Source organism: Eleutherodactylus coqui, chromosome 2 (assembly GCF_035609145.1).
Source record: "Eleutherodactylus coqui strain aEleCoq1 chromosome 2, aEleCoq1.hap1, whole genome shotgun sequence".
NCBI classification, from domain to species: domain Eukaryota; kingdom Metazoa; phylum Chordata; class Amphibia; order Anura; family Eleutherodactylidae; genus Eleutherodactylus; species Eleutherodactylus coqui.
Genome location: NC_089838.1, coordinates 128,260,066 through 128,274,268, shown reverse-complemented (window position 1 = coordinate 128,274,268; position 14,203 = coordinate 128,260,066). Strand labels below are relative to the sequence as shown.

Sequence of the window (14,203 nt, the reverse complement as noted above, 5' to 3'; positions counted from 1 at the left end):
GGAACTTGAGCTCAAGCCATCACTCTCACAGCTGATACTGAGGCATGCAGAAAATGCCCGACAGCTATCAACCCACACATCCAGCAACAACTGGTTCCTTCCTCTCTTCCTGTGGAAGAGTAACATCCTCTTAGAAGAAATATACCCTGAGGAATGCAGCTCTAACAGGAGGGCTTTCACACAGGAAATTATTCATGTGCCACTTACAGAAAAGTGCTTCTGTAGCTTGGACTGTCAACTCATAATGAGCTTCCTGCTGACCTAGAACATGCTGCAGTCATATCTGGCTCCACAGAAAATACCGCTTTGTTTTGCACACCTTTTGCAAACCTCTCACTACTTTGTTGTGCAACTCCTGTTAATTGTTCACGACTCACATTGCACAGGAGGAGGACACTCCGTCCGGGCGCCCTGCAGGAGGCCGCACATCTGCATGTTTCTATTCTACGATCTTCGGTCTTGCAGCATCGACGCAAGAGAAAAAGGGCCCATGTAACTAGGACCAGTGAAAAGAATGGGTTGTATTTTCATGCAAATTTTGTACATCTCACAATGCACAAAACTTGCCCCATTACAAGGCTGTTCTTGACTTTAAATTCTGCACTGCCTTTTACCTTGGCCATTCTTTGGGGGAAAACTAATCAGAGGAGGTAACGTTTAAATGACACTGTTACACACATATATATAATGAGACAAAACTTTTGTGTTTCTTGGGCTGGTTTTACATCTGCGTCTTAACCTCCAGCAGGAGGTTCCGTTGCAGATCCGGCTGAAAATGCCAGAAGAAAAAACGCTGCATGCAGTGCGTTTTTTCTTCTGTCCAAAAGCGGAGCAGCTTAGTGGGAAGTAGGCCACCCCCATTATAGTCAATGGAGTCCAGCAGGCACTGTTTGGTTCCGTTCAGAGACAGAACCGTTTGGCCGCAGGGATTGGAGCAGGAAAGCAGAATCCTCAGCGCAGGTGTGAAATCGTTCTTACAAAGTTTTGGGTGCCGATTCCAAACTTGGTCTCAATTTTTGACGGTCAGGAACAGATTTACAAACCATAACCTTAACGGAAGAATAGAAAAGTGCAGATATAATGTACTTCTAAACAGTAAATTCTGAATAAAGGCCCATTTAGACACAACTATGATTGCTCAAACCATCTTTTGAGCAATAATTGTGTGTAAATGTGCCCATCTTTCACTGTTCTGCCTGAAATCCATAAAACGGTATACTGTGTTCTGCCCCAGAAGCGTTGATAACGACTGATTGCATTGTCTCAGCTGTCAACCCTGCAGCAAATAAAAGGGAATGAAATCAGGGAACAGCGGGTGGTCTGTTCCCTGAATACAACTCCCAGCGGCTCACACGCTGCTAATTAGTACCAAGTAGTAGTTTCTGCAAAATGATCACTCAAAAGCCATCTTTTGAGCGATCATGTTTGTAGTGTAAATGCACCTTTTTAGGTAACATATAGTTATAAGTGTGTTTTATAAGATCAGCAGGTGGCAGATGTAGAATACCAAAGAACGTCCATAAGTGGCATAAAAATATGGGAAGTTAGTTGCAATGTTGGCATAAGTCATTTATTTCTTTTCTGTCCGCCGGTGGTTTCTCTTGGAATATTCCAGCAATGATCAGCCGCCACCGCAGGCATCCGCTTTCCTTCATACCATTTTTTTAATTGCACATATGTCCTGGTGAAATCCTTCACTATGCTCATCTGATAAGTCACTTCATCTCTCCGAGAAGTAGTGTTAAGGCCCTTTTACACGGAATGATTATCCTCCAAAAAATTGTTTAATGAGCAAAAGTGAACGATAATCATTCAGTTTAAGCGTAGCCAACGATCAAACAAGAACTCGTCCATTTTATGTAGGCATAAAAATCCTCGTTGGCTCGTTCACTTACCGTTCAGTTTAAATACCGACCATTCAGTCATTCTCAGTCACACGACGAATGTGAACGATTTCTCGTTTGAACAAGCCAATGATGTGTATACATCGGCTGCACGAGTGACCCCTGGCATTCATACAAGTCAATGGTAAAATTCATGTTAGGTCAGTGTAGCAGATAGGTCTTTAGGTTGGTGTAGTTGTACCACCTGTATTGCCCTTACGGCTATGCCAGATTTGTGTAGATGTGCGTATAAGAAAATAGGTTGGGAGGAGACGCAAAGGCCATGCATGCTCCCTTGGAAAATATGCAAATGAGAAGATGGAACAAAGCCTCTACAGCGCCACCAATTGGAAGGCAGCATTCCTGAAAGTCAATGTCCGACTTTTTAGGCAAGTCTTCTAACAATGACTGGGAATATAAGCCTCCTCACATCTTCTAGTTGTTCTCCCTAAGAAGAAACTGTATGCCTCCCAAACCACATCATAGGCCTCTCACCCAGCCAGCCAGCAATCTACGGTATACTGATGAGGGGTAAATACTCTGAAATGGCTGTCTGTGTATGGTTTATCTTTTCCTTCTGGAGAATACTCCTGCTATGGCTATATTCCCAGTCATTGGTAAAAGGTCTGACATTTGACTTGCAGGAATGTTGACTTCCAATAGGTGGCACTCAATCTTCCAATTTGTATAAGAAAGTATATATGCTCCAGAAGCAAGTCCATGAGTTGGCATGGTATGTATAATTAGATAGTAGAGTTGTCTGGCATTTTAAGGTGTGGCATTTATTTTGCATCACTTCACTTAGTATGTTTAGCGTAAATAAATGTATAGGGTATCTGGCATAGTAGCATGTTTTGGGGATGCATGCTTCTGTGTAATATGCATCAAACCTACATAAGCATGTTGACATTGTGCAACAGCTAGTGGTCTTTTCAAGACCTTTATACATTTTCTTTGGTTTCGCCTTCTATATCGGCCATTGAGCAATTTGGGTTTTGCAGTGGATTACATCTGGATGTTTCTGATAGTATATTCACAATGTAAAGCCAGTCTCACACAACCAAGTTTCAATTGCAGAATCCGCGATCGCCACCTGCACGGACAATACGCAGTATTCCACTCCGATTGGAAAAAATAGAACGTTCACATGTCCGCTCAGATGAGCGGATGGCGATTGCGTTTTCCACTAGCAGATTCAAAATCGCAGCATGGTCTATCTTTTTTTGACGAATCCACATGAACAGCTTCCTTTGAAGTCCATGGAAGCTGTCTGACCTGCAGCCCATGCGCAATTGACATTGCGCATGGGCTGCAGGTACCCGCATCATCGCTTACTGATGGCGCGGGAAGGACACATTTAAAAAAAAAAATCTGTACTGTGCATGACCAACCGTGAGCGTCCACGGTCTTCCGCAGTACAGAAAGTTAAGGGTCGCCGGCCGGGGTCCGAGCTGGATTTTTACTGAGGGCTCCCACATGCGGAATCCAACTCGTTCGTGTGAGTCGGGCCTTAAATGTAGAAGCTTACAGAAAGCCGTTTATGCTATTCGAGCCTCGCTATGATGGAAGTGGAGTCTGGGGTTTATATACCCAAGCGCTATCTGACTAGTGTATACATTACAATATCATGACACTTCTTTCCATGGCATTCTATGTCCTGGTACTGCAGGCGCAGAGCATTTTCTGCTGTTTTTCTGCTCTAATTGCACAGGTTGCATTGTTATTTTTAGCACTTTCTGTGTGCCTCAGTGTTTTTGTAATTTATGTAAGTGTTGGAGTGTTATCCTTCCTGGACCGTTAAATTTAGACTTGGCTGTCTGTTACGGAATTTCTCACCTTTTTAGAAATCTACAGCCTTACAATTACTTAAGTCAGTTCATGTAGCTTTACTTCATAGTAGGGAAATAGCTTTTTAATGTGTAGTAATTATTTCTTTCTGTACACTTTTTTTTTTTTTTTTTGAGAATGGTTTTCAGATTTTTTTTTATTGGGTATGTTGCTATGAAGTAAAATTCAATAAGACCAGAATCAGACTTGCTGGATTGCCAGGATCAGTACTATTGGGGAGCCAAATCAGAAATTGGGATCTTGAAGTAGTACTGACTTGTTAATAGAAGGCAAAAAGGTCAAGTTTGGACATTGAGTTCCTTTTTTAATTTGTAGGAAAATAGAAAACATTAGAAATAAAACACTTGTGTTAACAAGTAGTAAAAGCCAGATTAGGACCTTTTCCCCCGACGAGTATGGAGAACTACAGCTTAATTTAGAGGTGGCCACATGGAAGGCAAGTGTAGATAGTGGTAATATAGAGCCCCGGAGTAAATCTAGAAGAACCTCTTGCTTAGCTTGTCTATTATTTGGTTCTACGTCCATAAAGAGGAATCTGTTGACCTGATAGTTCTTTTGCATTTTAAAAAAAAGTGGAAGCAGAGATGGGTTTATTATATAGTGCATAATGAGGATACAGTAAGTTCATATGTACATAATGAGGATACAGTAAGTTCATATGTACGAACAGTGCTAAACAACATGTCTAAATGGCATTGTAGTATTACATAAAAATCTAATTGTGTATATTGCACACAATGTATTTTGATTTCCACAAATGTAAAATGCAGATAACAGATTGGTCTGGTCTTTGCTTGCTTTTGGTATCATTTAAATGAGTAGTGCTGTTCACTAGAGACTGCATGATTATGGAGGATCCCCGATGAAACATATTGAATTCAATGAGAGCTGCGCCTGCAATACCAACCCAGGCCAGTGTGCTGTGGTCAGCGTGATCTGCTTCCTGCGTTCTCTGTAGTGACAGCGGCATTGGGAATTGGCTGATTGGCAGGAATTTCCAAAAGCAGACCCCTCCCTATCGTTCTAGTGATGGCGTTTCCTGAAGACAGGTCATCAATAGCAAAAATCAGAAGTCCTAGGCTACTTCTTTAAAATAACTGAAGTAATGTAAATGAGTAAATGAAGTTTGCTTGGGACATGCTGAAAGTAGCTCAAGACTCTTAAAAGGGTTGTCCAGAAAGTAAAATTATTAGTGTAAGCCCAGTGATTTCTTATAAAATAAACAGACTAGCTTGTTTGGTCACCTCTGCAGCTCCAGTCACTTCTGGGTAGGTCTGTCACCAGGCCATGTAAGCACATGACAGCTTTGGCTAATCCCTTTACTCAGCCATACCAATGCTGAAGCCACTGATTGGTTGCAGTGGTCACGTGCTTAGGCAGCCCCTGACTGAGCTACCTGGAAGTGAGTGGAGGAGGGAGTTACAAGAATCGGAACGCCACAGATTACGAAATGGATGAGTATAGTGTGGTTTTATCACTTTACAAGAAGTCACTGGGCACATGCTATAAACTTTAGTCACTGGAAACCCCTTTAAAGGGCATGTCACACCATAACAACCTCTCCAGTTTGAAGCTGCTTCTATGATCCATCTTCAGAAACCCCCATAATAACCGCTATTATATGCAGAGGGAAGCTGTAATTGGCCATGTTCCTGCCTGGAGTAGCCCATTTATTCAAAAGAACTGCTAACAATGTAATATATAGATGGATGAGGACTGATTTTTGTTAATGGGTTTCCTTTCTGGGTCATCAGAGGGATCCCACCTCCGACATCCATAAGCTCTTATAGGTCATATAAAAATGAGCAGAAAACTTCTAAATCCACAGTATGTCTGTTTATGCTGTGAAATTGAAATACAAAGGTTGAAACTCGTGGCAAAATCCACCCATTTAGGTGTGAATTTGCTGTAGATTTTCTGTTGCAGAAAGCCTGTGAGTAATATGGAATGTGTGAAGGCATCCTAATTGCCATGTCAAGGGGTGACTACTCTCTACTGATCCTCCTCAACCTCTCCGCAGCGTTTGACACTATTGACCACAAACTCCTCCTCAGTATGCTTCGCTCTGTTGGCCTAAAGAACACTGCTCTCTCCTGGTTCTCCTCCTACCTATCTGACTGCTCATTCATTGTATTCCTTTGCAGACTCTATCTTCCCTCCCCTTTCTGTTGGGGTTCCCCAGGGCTTGGTCCTCGGCCCCCTCCTCTTCTCCATCTACATGGCCCCTATTAGACAAACCATCAGGAGATCTGGATTTCAGTACCATCTCTATGCTGATGACACCCAGTTATACACATCTTCCTGTACCATCACAGCACCATAACCTCCAGAACACCACCGACTATCTGTCCTCTCTCTACCTAACAGAGAACCTCTCAAAAACTGACCTACTGGTTTTTCTGCCCTCTGTTAACCGACCTCATCTTTCCATCTCGGTGTGGCACCACCATAACTCCCAGATGGCACGCCCGCTGTATTGGGCTTACATTTGCCTCTGATCTCTCCTTTACCCCCTACATCCAATCTCTCGCCCAAACATGTCACCTACACATCAAGAACATCGCAAGAGTCTGCCCTTTTCTCACAGTGAACATGCTAAAAACACTCACTGTTGCCCTCATCCACTCTCGGCTTGAGGGTATAAGGCACTGTCGGACTCTTCTGATGGCAGATTATCTACAGTGAGAATAAAGGATCAGGCATGTTGACATTCACACCCTTCCATATACAGAAGAGTCTGTCAATTCAGTGAGGCCGACTTTGCGCACGTTTATGCACAAATTTAAAAAAAATATATATATGTGACGATAAAATTACCCTCTATAAACTGCATAATCTATTTATCAAAATGTGATTTGGATTTATGCATTTAACTGCTAAGTATATGAAATGTAAGTAGCCCTAGAGAGACGACTGTTTTTTTCCTTCTGGAGGAAGGAGAGTTCGCTAACGTTGTTCTGTCATAGATACAGAAAAGCGGAATTCAAGTTGTGATGGAACCGTCACATGATGGACCACAACAGAGCTGATGGTCACCATAGAGTTATAGTGGTGTCTGTCATTAGGGGGGAGGTGGCTTTTTTCATCAAAAGTGATGGACTCTGCGACAAAGAGGAACAGATGTGAATCGCCAAAGATGGACAACTTTGAGTAGGTTTTTGATGACAAGTCGAAACCTGTTGTAGTACTCAGACTCTCATGTCTATTTAGAGAATTGCAGCACACAGTATTTTATTCTGAGAAAAGGAAGCACAAACAACCCTTTGTTATCCCTGTGGTAGAACTACCAAATATTAAGAGGATGTGGTCAGGGATGACACTTACACATCCAGGATGCGGTGTACTGTATCATGTAGCAGATGCAAAGTGTGTTTCCCTTCTTCACTAGTAAATCTCTGGTTGCTATAGCATCTAACCATCTGGTGCAAAAACTTGTATCTTCTCTATGTATTTCAGATTCGTGAAGCAATTGGCAGCCAATGGGTTAAATCTGTGCAATACAGTATTAGATCTCCCATCCCCATTACATAGTTTTTCTATACATGTACAGTATTTAATTTGGCCATTTGCTTCCTAAAGGAGTGTTCTGAGCAGTTCTCTTTCAATGAGGCTATAGGTGGATTCCACCACCCTACTGTCCTGGTGGAGTTACAAGTATCTCATCAATGTGGACTGTTGGGCCTAATAGTAATAACCGTTTCATGACCAAAGGTCACTAATGTTCCGGTGTTTGGGTCACATACTACGGTTCTGGTATTCTCATTTTCAAAAAAATCATAACTTTTATTTTTTTGGTGACCTAACTACATGAGGGCTTGTTTTCTGCCAGGCAAGTTGCATTTTTCAATCAGAAAGTTTTAAGTCTTCTAATGCATTAAATGCTAAGTAGGGCGAAGTGGGGGGAAGACTTAATTGCAGCATTTTGGGAAGGGGGGGGGCAGTTTACTGTGTTCAGGATGCAGTAACAATGACATGTTTAAAAAAAAATTGCTTTTTGGCATGATCGTTTGTAAGAAGACCTGTAGTCTTTCTTAGTATTGTTTTGGGGTACATATGACTTTTTTTGATCACTTTTATATTCAACTTTTTCTTGGAGACGGGAAGACCAAAAAAGCACAATTCTAACCTTTATATGATGCAAGTTTAGAATTGCGCTTTTTTTGGTCTTTCTGTCTCCAAGGCTCGTCTCAATGGGTAAAACGATCATGGCAGTCCTGGGGGCCTTAAAAAAACGTCTAAGACTCTGTGATGTTATCGCTATGAGGCTGATCGGAACATGTAAATGCCACTGTCAGAACTAACAGCAAAATTTAAAGGGTTAACCACCATGATCTGTGTTACACCTGCTTGCAGCTGTTGTGGGCAGGTGTCGGCAGTCAGACAGCCGATACCTGCAGTGTTGGCGCTTGCTCAGCTCTGTGTGTGGATGGATGGATAGATAGATATCACTATCCTAACTGCATGGAGGACGTATATAACTGTGTGGCTCACGGGAAGGGGTTAAATGGGTCCCTCAAGACACCATAAATATAGATGAAGTAAGGGCCCAAAAGATGTGCAGTTTCTCAATATAATGTGTTTCCTGTTCCTATAATGCAGTTGATGCAGGCTTTTCTTTTAACGAACAGCACTATAAACTACATTATGCTTCTTTTTTGGGGTGATGATGGGGAGCCGGGTGATGCATTTTACTTTTTATTTATTTATTTTTTTATAATCTCTTAGGCTCCATTCCCCACTCTGTTCCCCTAGTGAAGTCCATGCCCGGTCTGAAAAACAGACTTTTATGGGAGAGTTCAATGACATGTGTGCCTAGCGGTCTGAAAAGAGTCAGATTAAGGCCCCATGTCCACGGGTGTTGCGGGGGCTGGAGGCGGCAGACGAATCTCAGTCGGTCAGCCTATCTGACAGATAAGCTGACCGCTGCAAATTGCTGTCCGCGAGCGGAGAATCGCAATGGTTCTCCGCTCGTCGACACGGGGCCAGCGCAATGCTATGGAAAGCTTCAGACGGCCTGATTCGCCGGCGACTTACCGCCGGCGAAATCACGTCCGTGGACAGGGGGCCTTAGATGTTAAGGTTTTTCTTTCACTGATGGAAAGTGGTGATCTTGAAAGTGGTGAGGAATTGAAATTGAGGAGTTATGTTGCACAAAGTTGTGAACTTTTATTGTACATTGATGAACCTCCTAAACCGTCTTCGTGCAACTGTTAATTTTGCTGCTTCTGCTTACCTTAGTGTTGGAAATAACTCCCCAGTGTTCAGGCAGCTGGTTTCCAAACTGCATTATGATGGTTTTAGGATACTTTTTATTAGCCAGAGAGGATAGCCACAGTAGAGAGTTCATCTGTGCTGTATACCTATACTGCATTTATTCCAGTGGGCACCATGTAATGCTGCATTTTTCCCATGGGAGATGTATTTGTTGTTTTTGCTCTGCTTCAGATCTTTCATCAGGCTCGTTCACATGTCAAAATATTCTTGCGTGCATCACATGCTATTGAGTCATTCTTGATGTATTGTTATCTACTGATAAGCGAGAGGAAGCTTGGTTTAGAAAATGTCACAGAATAGAGAGGAAGTAGTACAAGTTCTGCCCTGTTCACTCCTCTGTGTGTACGAACATCGAGTTGAGCAACTAAGGAATGCTGTTCACAGTATACATTTAGTTTAAAGCCAATGGTAGCCCTGGGCCTAGTGAAGGCTCCCAGCTCTGCCATACATTTAACCCTGTGGCAGGGCTTAATATGTCAACATTCAAAATACAAAAAGCTGCAATATTGAAGTATTGCCGTATATTGTAGAAGCGATTAAAACAATCGCGAGTTCAAATGCCCTATGGGGCCGAAAAATTTTTTATGAAACTAACAAAAAAAATTGCAAAATGCTAAAAAATTCAAAAATATTTTAGCAATAAAAGAAATGTATATCACCACTTACAAGAAGCACAAATTATTTAAGTATTGTATTATTTTTTATATCGCAGAACGAACTGTGTTTAAAGAAAAAAAAACTATCAGAATTGCAGTTTTGCTCACCCCTTTCTCCCAATAAAAATAGAATTAAAAAAAAAATATCAAAAAGTTGTATGTACCCAAAAATGGTAACAATAAAAACTACGGCTCACCCTGCAAAAACAGAGCTCTTACACACCCCGATCAACAGAAAAATTTAAAAATGGCTTTCTGTCTCCTAAATCAGGGCTCCGTTGCTTTTTGGTGTTCATAAAAGGATTTACTCTCTATTGTGGGTCATACGGGGAAGGGGATTCTGCTGTGTGGTGGTAACAGCATATTAAGAGGGATTGTGCTCTTGTCATCAGCAAGCCTTAAAGGGTTTGTGCCAACGGGTGATCATAGGGTCAGCTAGACCGACACCGCACCCCTACTTGCTTATATTGTGGGGTATTCTTGCTTCTACACAGGCTCAACAGCTGCATAGCCCTAGTGAGATCCCAAGGAGGAGTGAGTGTGCGCCTTATAATACTTCACCACCATTGCCTACTGAATTAAGGAGAAGAGAACAGAAAGAACATCCGGCAAATGAGCGACCAGTTTCCGGGTTTTCTCTGAGCAGCACCTTGGAGCATATAGTGGATCAGCTAAGCATCTTGACTCAGGTGTGTCTAATACGCTTCAATTATGAATCTGTATACACTAAGCTCTTACATTTCATTCATAAGTGTGGGTAAAAATGGCTCTTGCAGCTTTTTTAGCACAGCCTTATTCGGACCGACCTGTGATCTGTAACTATATGGTTTAGCTGCAGTGTCTAGTTTGATGTAGGGGAATACTGTGTATATGTGCACTATTCACATCATGTACACTACCGTTCAAAAGTTTGGGGTCACATTGAAATGTCCTTATTTTTTAAGGAAAAGCACTGTACTTTTCAATGAAGATAACTTTAAACTAGTCCTAACTTTAAACAAATGCACTCTATACATTGCTAATGTGGTAAATGACTATTCTAGCTGCAAATGCCTGTTTTTTTGTGCAAAATCTACAAAGGTGAATAGAGGCCCATTTCCAGCAACTATCACTCTAGTGTTCTAATGGTACAATGTGTTTGCTCATTGGCTCAGAAGGCTAATTGATGATTAGAAAACCCTTGTGCAATCATGTTCACACATCTGAAAACAGTCTAGCTCATTACAGAAGCTACAAAACTGACCTTCCTGTGAGCAGATTGAGTTTCTGGAGCATCACATTTGTGGGGTCAATTAAACGCTCAAAATGGCCAGAAAAAGAGAACTTTCATCTGAAACTCGACAGTCTATTCTTGTTCTTAGAAATGAAGGCTATTCCATGCGAGAAATTGCTAAGAAATTGAAGATTTCCTACAACGGTGTGTACTACTCCCTTCAGAGGACAGCACAAACAGGCTCTAACCAGAGAAGAAAAAGAAGTGGGAGGCCGCGTTGCACAACTAAGCAAGAAGATAAGCACATTAGAGTCTCTAGTTTGAGAAACAGACGCCTCACAGGTACCCAACTGGCATCTTCATTAAATAGTACCCGCAAAACACCAGTGTCAACATCTACAGTGAAGAGGCGGCTGCGGGATTTTGGGCTTCAGGGCAGAGTGGCAAAGAAAAAGCCATATCTGAGACTGGCCAATAAAAGAAAAAGATTAAGATGGGCAAAAGAACACAGACATTGGACAGAGGAAGACTGGAAAAAAGCGTTGTGGACGGATGAATCCAAGTTTGAGGTGTTTGGATCACAAAGAAGAACGTTTGTGAGACGCAGAACAAATGAAAAGATGCTGGAAGAATGCCTGACGCCATCTGTTAAGCATGGTGGAGGTAATGTGATGGTCTGGGGTTGCTTTGGTGCTGGTAAGGTGGGAGATTTGTACAGGGTAAAAGGGATTCTGAATAAGGAAGGCTATCACTCCATTTTGCAACGCCATGCCATACCCAGTGGACAGCGCTTGATTGGAACCAATTTCATCCTACAACAGGACAATGACCCTAAACACACCTCCAAATTGTGCAAGAACTATTTACAGCAGAAGCAGGCAGCTGGTATTCTATCGGTAATGGAGTGGCCAGCGCAGTCACCAGATCTGAACCCCATTGAGCTGTTGTGGGAGCAGCTTGACCGTATGGTACGCCAGAAGTGCCCATCCAACCAATCCAACTTGTGGGAGATGCTTCTAGAAGCATGGGGTGCAATTTCACAAGCTTACCTCAACAAATTAACAGCTAGAATGTCAAAGGTGTGCAATGCTGTAATTGCTGCAAAAGGAGGATTCTTTGACGAAAGCAAAGTTTGATGTAAAAACAATGTTATTTCAAATACAAATCATTATTTCTAACCTTGTCAATGTCTTGACTCTATTTTCTATTCATTTAACAACGCATGGTGGTGAATAAGTGTGACTTTTCATGGAAAACACAAAATTGTTTGGGTGACCCCAAACTTTTGAACGGTAGTGTATAAAATACAGAAATATTAAATGTATGAAATTTAACAGGTTATACCCCATTTACACTGACAGATGTTCGCTCAGAAGTCGCTCAAACGACCGTTTGAGTGACAGGTTTGAGCGATCATCTTTGCATACTTTATAGTAGCTAATTAGCTTCTATAGAGCTATGCAGACACAGCGGGACACCATCGCTATCTCTAGCCGAACACTACAGCTGTTTTGCATAAGCAAAGAGCTGTAGTGTTCTCTGTGCTTACTGCCCGTGCCCCGCTGTGAATTCACAGCAGGACACAGGCACAGAGAATCTTATCAGTGCAGCCGGCTGATAACAGCTGGCTCCGCTGATCATAGCTGATCGCTCAATTCTAGCAAGCTAGAATTCAGTGGTCAACGACTCGTGCACGAAAACTGTACGATGTCCCTGCATTTAGACAGAACGAGAATCGCTCAAAAGATTCTTTTGAGTGATTCTTGTTGTGTCTAAATCAGCCTTAAGCCTCCCCTATGATTCAAATTGAATTTATAGTACATTATATACTGTCACATAATGTGTATATATAAGATGATTCAACTACCAGTTCCTTCTGAAAGTGTCATTGCCTTATGGCCCATTCACACTGGCATATTTTCTGTCCGTGTGCTGTAACACTGGCATTTTTTTTTCAGTCCATGTGGAAAAAGAATCATAGCGTGTATCAGACAGCAAACACGTAGGGTGTTCGTGTCCATTGCGTATTGTGCCCGAGAATATGCCTGTATGAAATTTTTAAGTTTTTTTTTGTATTTTTGCAAAAGGCAAATGTGTAGAGTTCTGATATATAAAACGTTTCAGTTTAGGCTTTGGATTATTGTACTGTCGTAGAAGAGATAGGAGTGTGATACTAGTTTCTCAGTCGATTACATTGTTTTACAGACTGTTTCAATATTGGAGCACCGACTGACCTTAACAGAAGATAAACTCAAAGAATTTATTGAAAATCGGCCAAGGATCTCGACACAGATCTCCGAATCGGACTGATTAGGAAGAATGTGTAATCCCAATACTTCAAGATATTCTGCTAGGGATGTTTTTTTAAAATATATATTTATTATGATGTCTTGTATGTATCTTTTATGTTTTTTTCTAAAGGACAATGCTACTACTCAGGTATGCACTTTTAAAATGCGTATGTCCACATTCATAACCAGTACTCCATTGAATCGAACACTGAAAATTTAAGGGCAAATGCTATTGATGGCCTATACTCAGAATAGGTCATCAATAGTTGATCGCCAAGGATTTGCTGCTCAGGATTCCTGATGATCAGCTAATCATCCTGCCTGCTGTCAGTGGACGTCGTCATAGAGGCAATGAGTGGCTTCACTCCCATTGATTTCAATGGAAGTAAAGTTGCCTCTGAGACTTCCTGCTTCGACCCTATTGATGATCCAAGTGGCGGATCCCTAGCGAATAACTATTGATGAATAGGTGGTCAGGATAGTATTTGTCCAGAAAGCCCATTTTAAGCCAGTTTGCAGATCATGTCTCCATGGTACTGACTACAAACAAACCCAGCGTCGTCTGATTCTTTCTAACGTGCTACAAGACGTTAAGGCCAAATGGATGGTAACATGACTGCAGGTATTGAGTACAAAGAGTTTATCATGGTTATTTTAATTTAATTATTTTATGTATTTTTGAAAAATTAAATCCTGTTTTGTATCAATTTTGTTTTGTTTATCTTTACTCCTTATACATTATTGCAAAGGCCGGGCTGGCACCAGCGTGTGGGTATAGCATATGCCATGCCCCTGTTCAACATGTGGAATATACTGTACCAATCTGCCATAGGCGGCCACGTTACAGCCCACATCAATTGCACAAAATACACGTGCAAGAAAAATCGCAACATGTAATATCTTGGCCCGCAGGGTGCGAGATATGGTTGTGTGAGCCCGGCCTAAGAAGAGCTCAGGTTATAGCGCATATGAGATGTCTTATATCTGTGCAGGATCCTTACTTTTAATCATTAGCAAATCACATTATCTCCAATAGAA

At 41.7% G+C, this 14,203-nt stretch overlaps 1 protein-coding gene across 4 annotated transcripts in view; it reads left to right on the top strand.

Moving 5' to 3' along the window:
* Positions 1–13,872, top strand: part of POC1B (POC1 centriolar protein B) — a 64,300-nt gene extending 50,428 nt beyond the window's left edge. For all 4 annotated transcript variants that reach the window (XM_066591501.1, XM_066591499.1, XM_066591502.1 and 1 more), the window contains 2 exons: positions 10,156–10,350; positions 13,080–13,872. In XM_066591501.1, coding sequence (XP_066447598.1) covers positions 10,156–10,350; positions 13,080–13,184 — 300 coding nt within the window. In that variant the 3' untranslated portion in view covers positions 13,185–13,872. The remainder of the gene's footprint in view (positions 1–10,155; positions 10,351–13,079) is intronic.
* Positions 13,873–14,203: the final 331 nt, after the last annotated feature.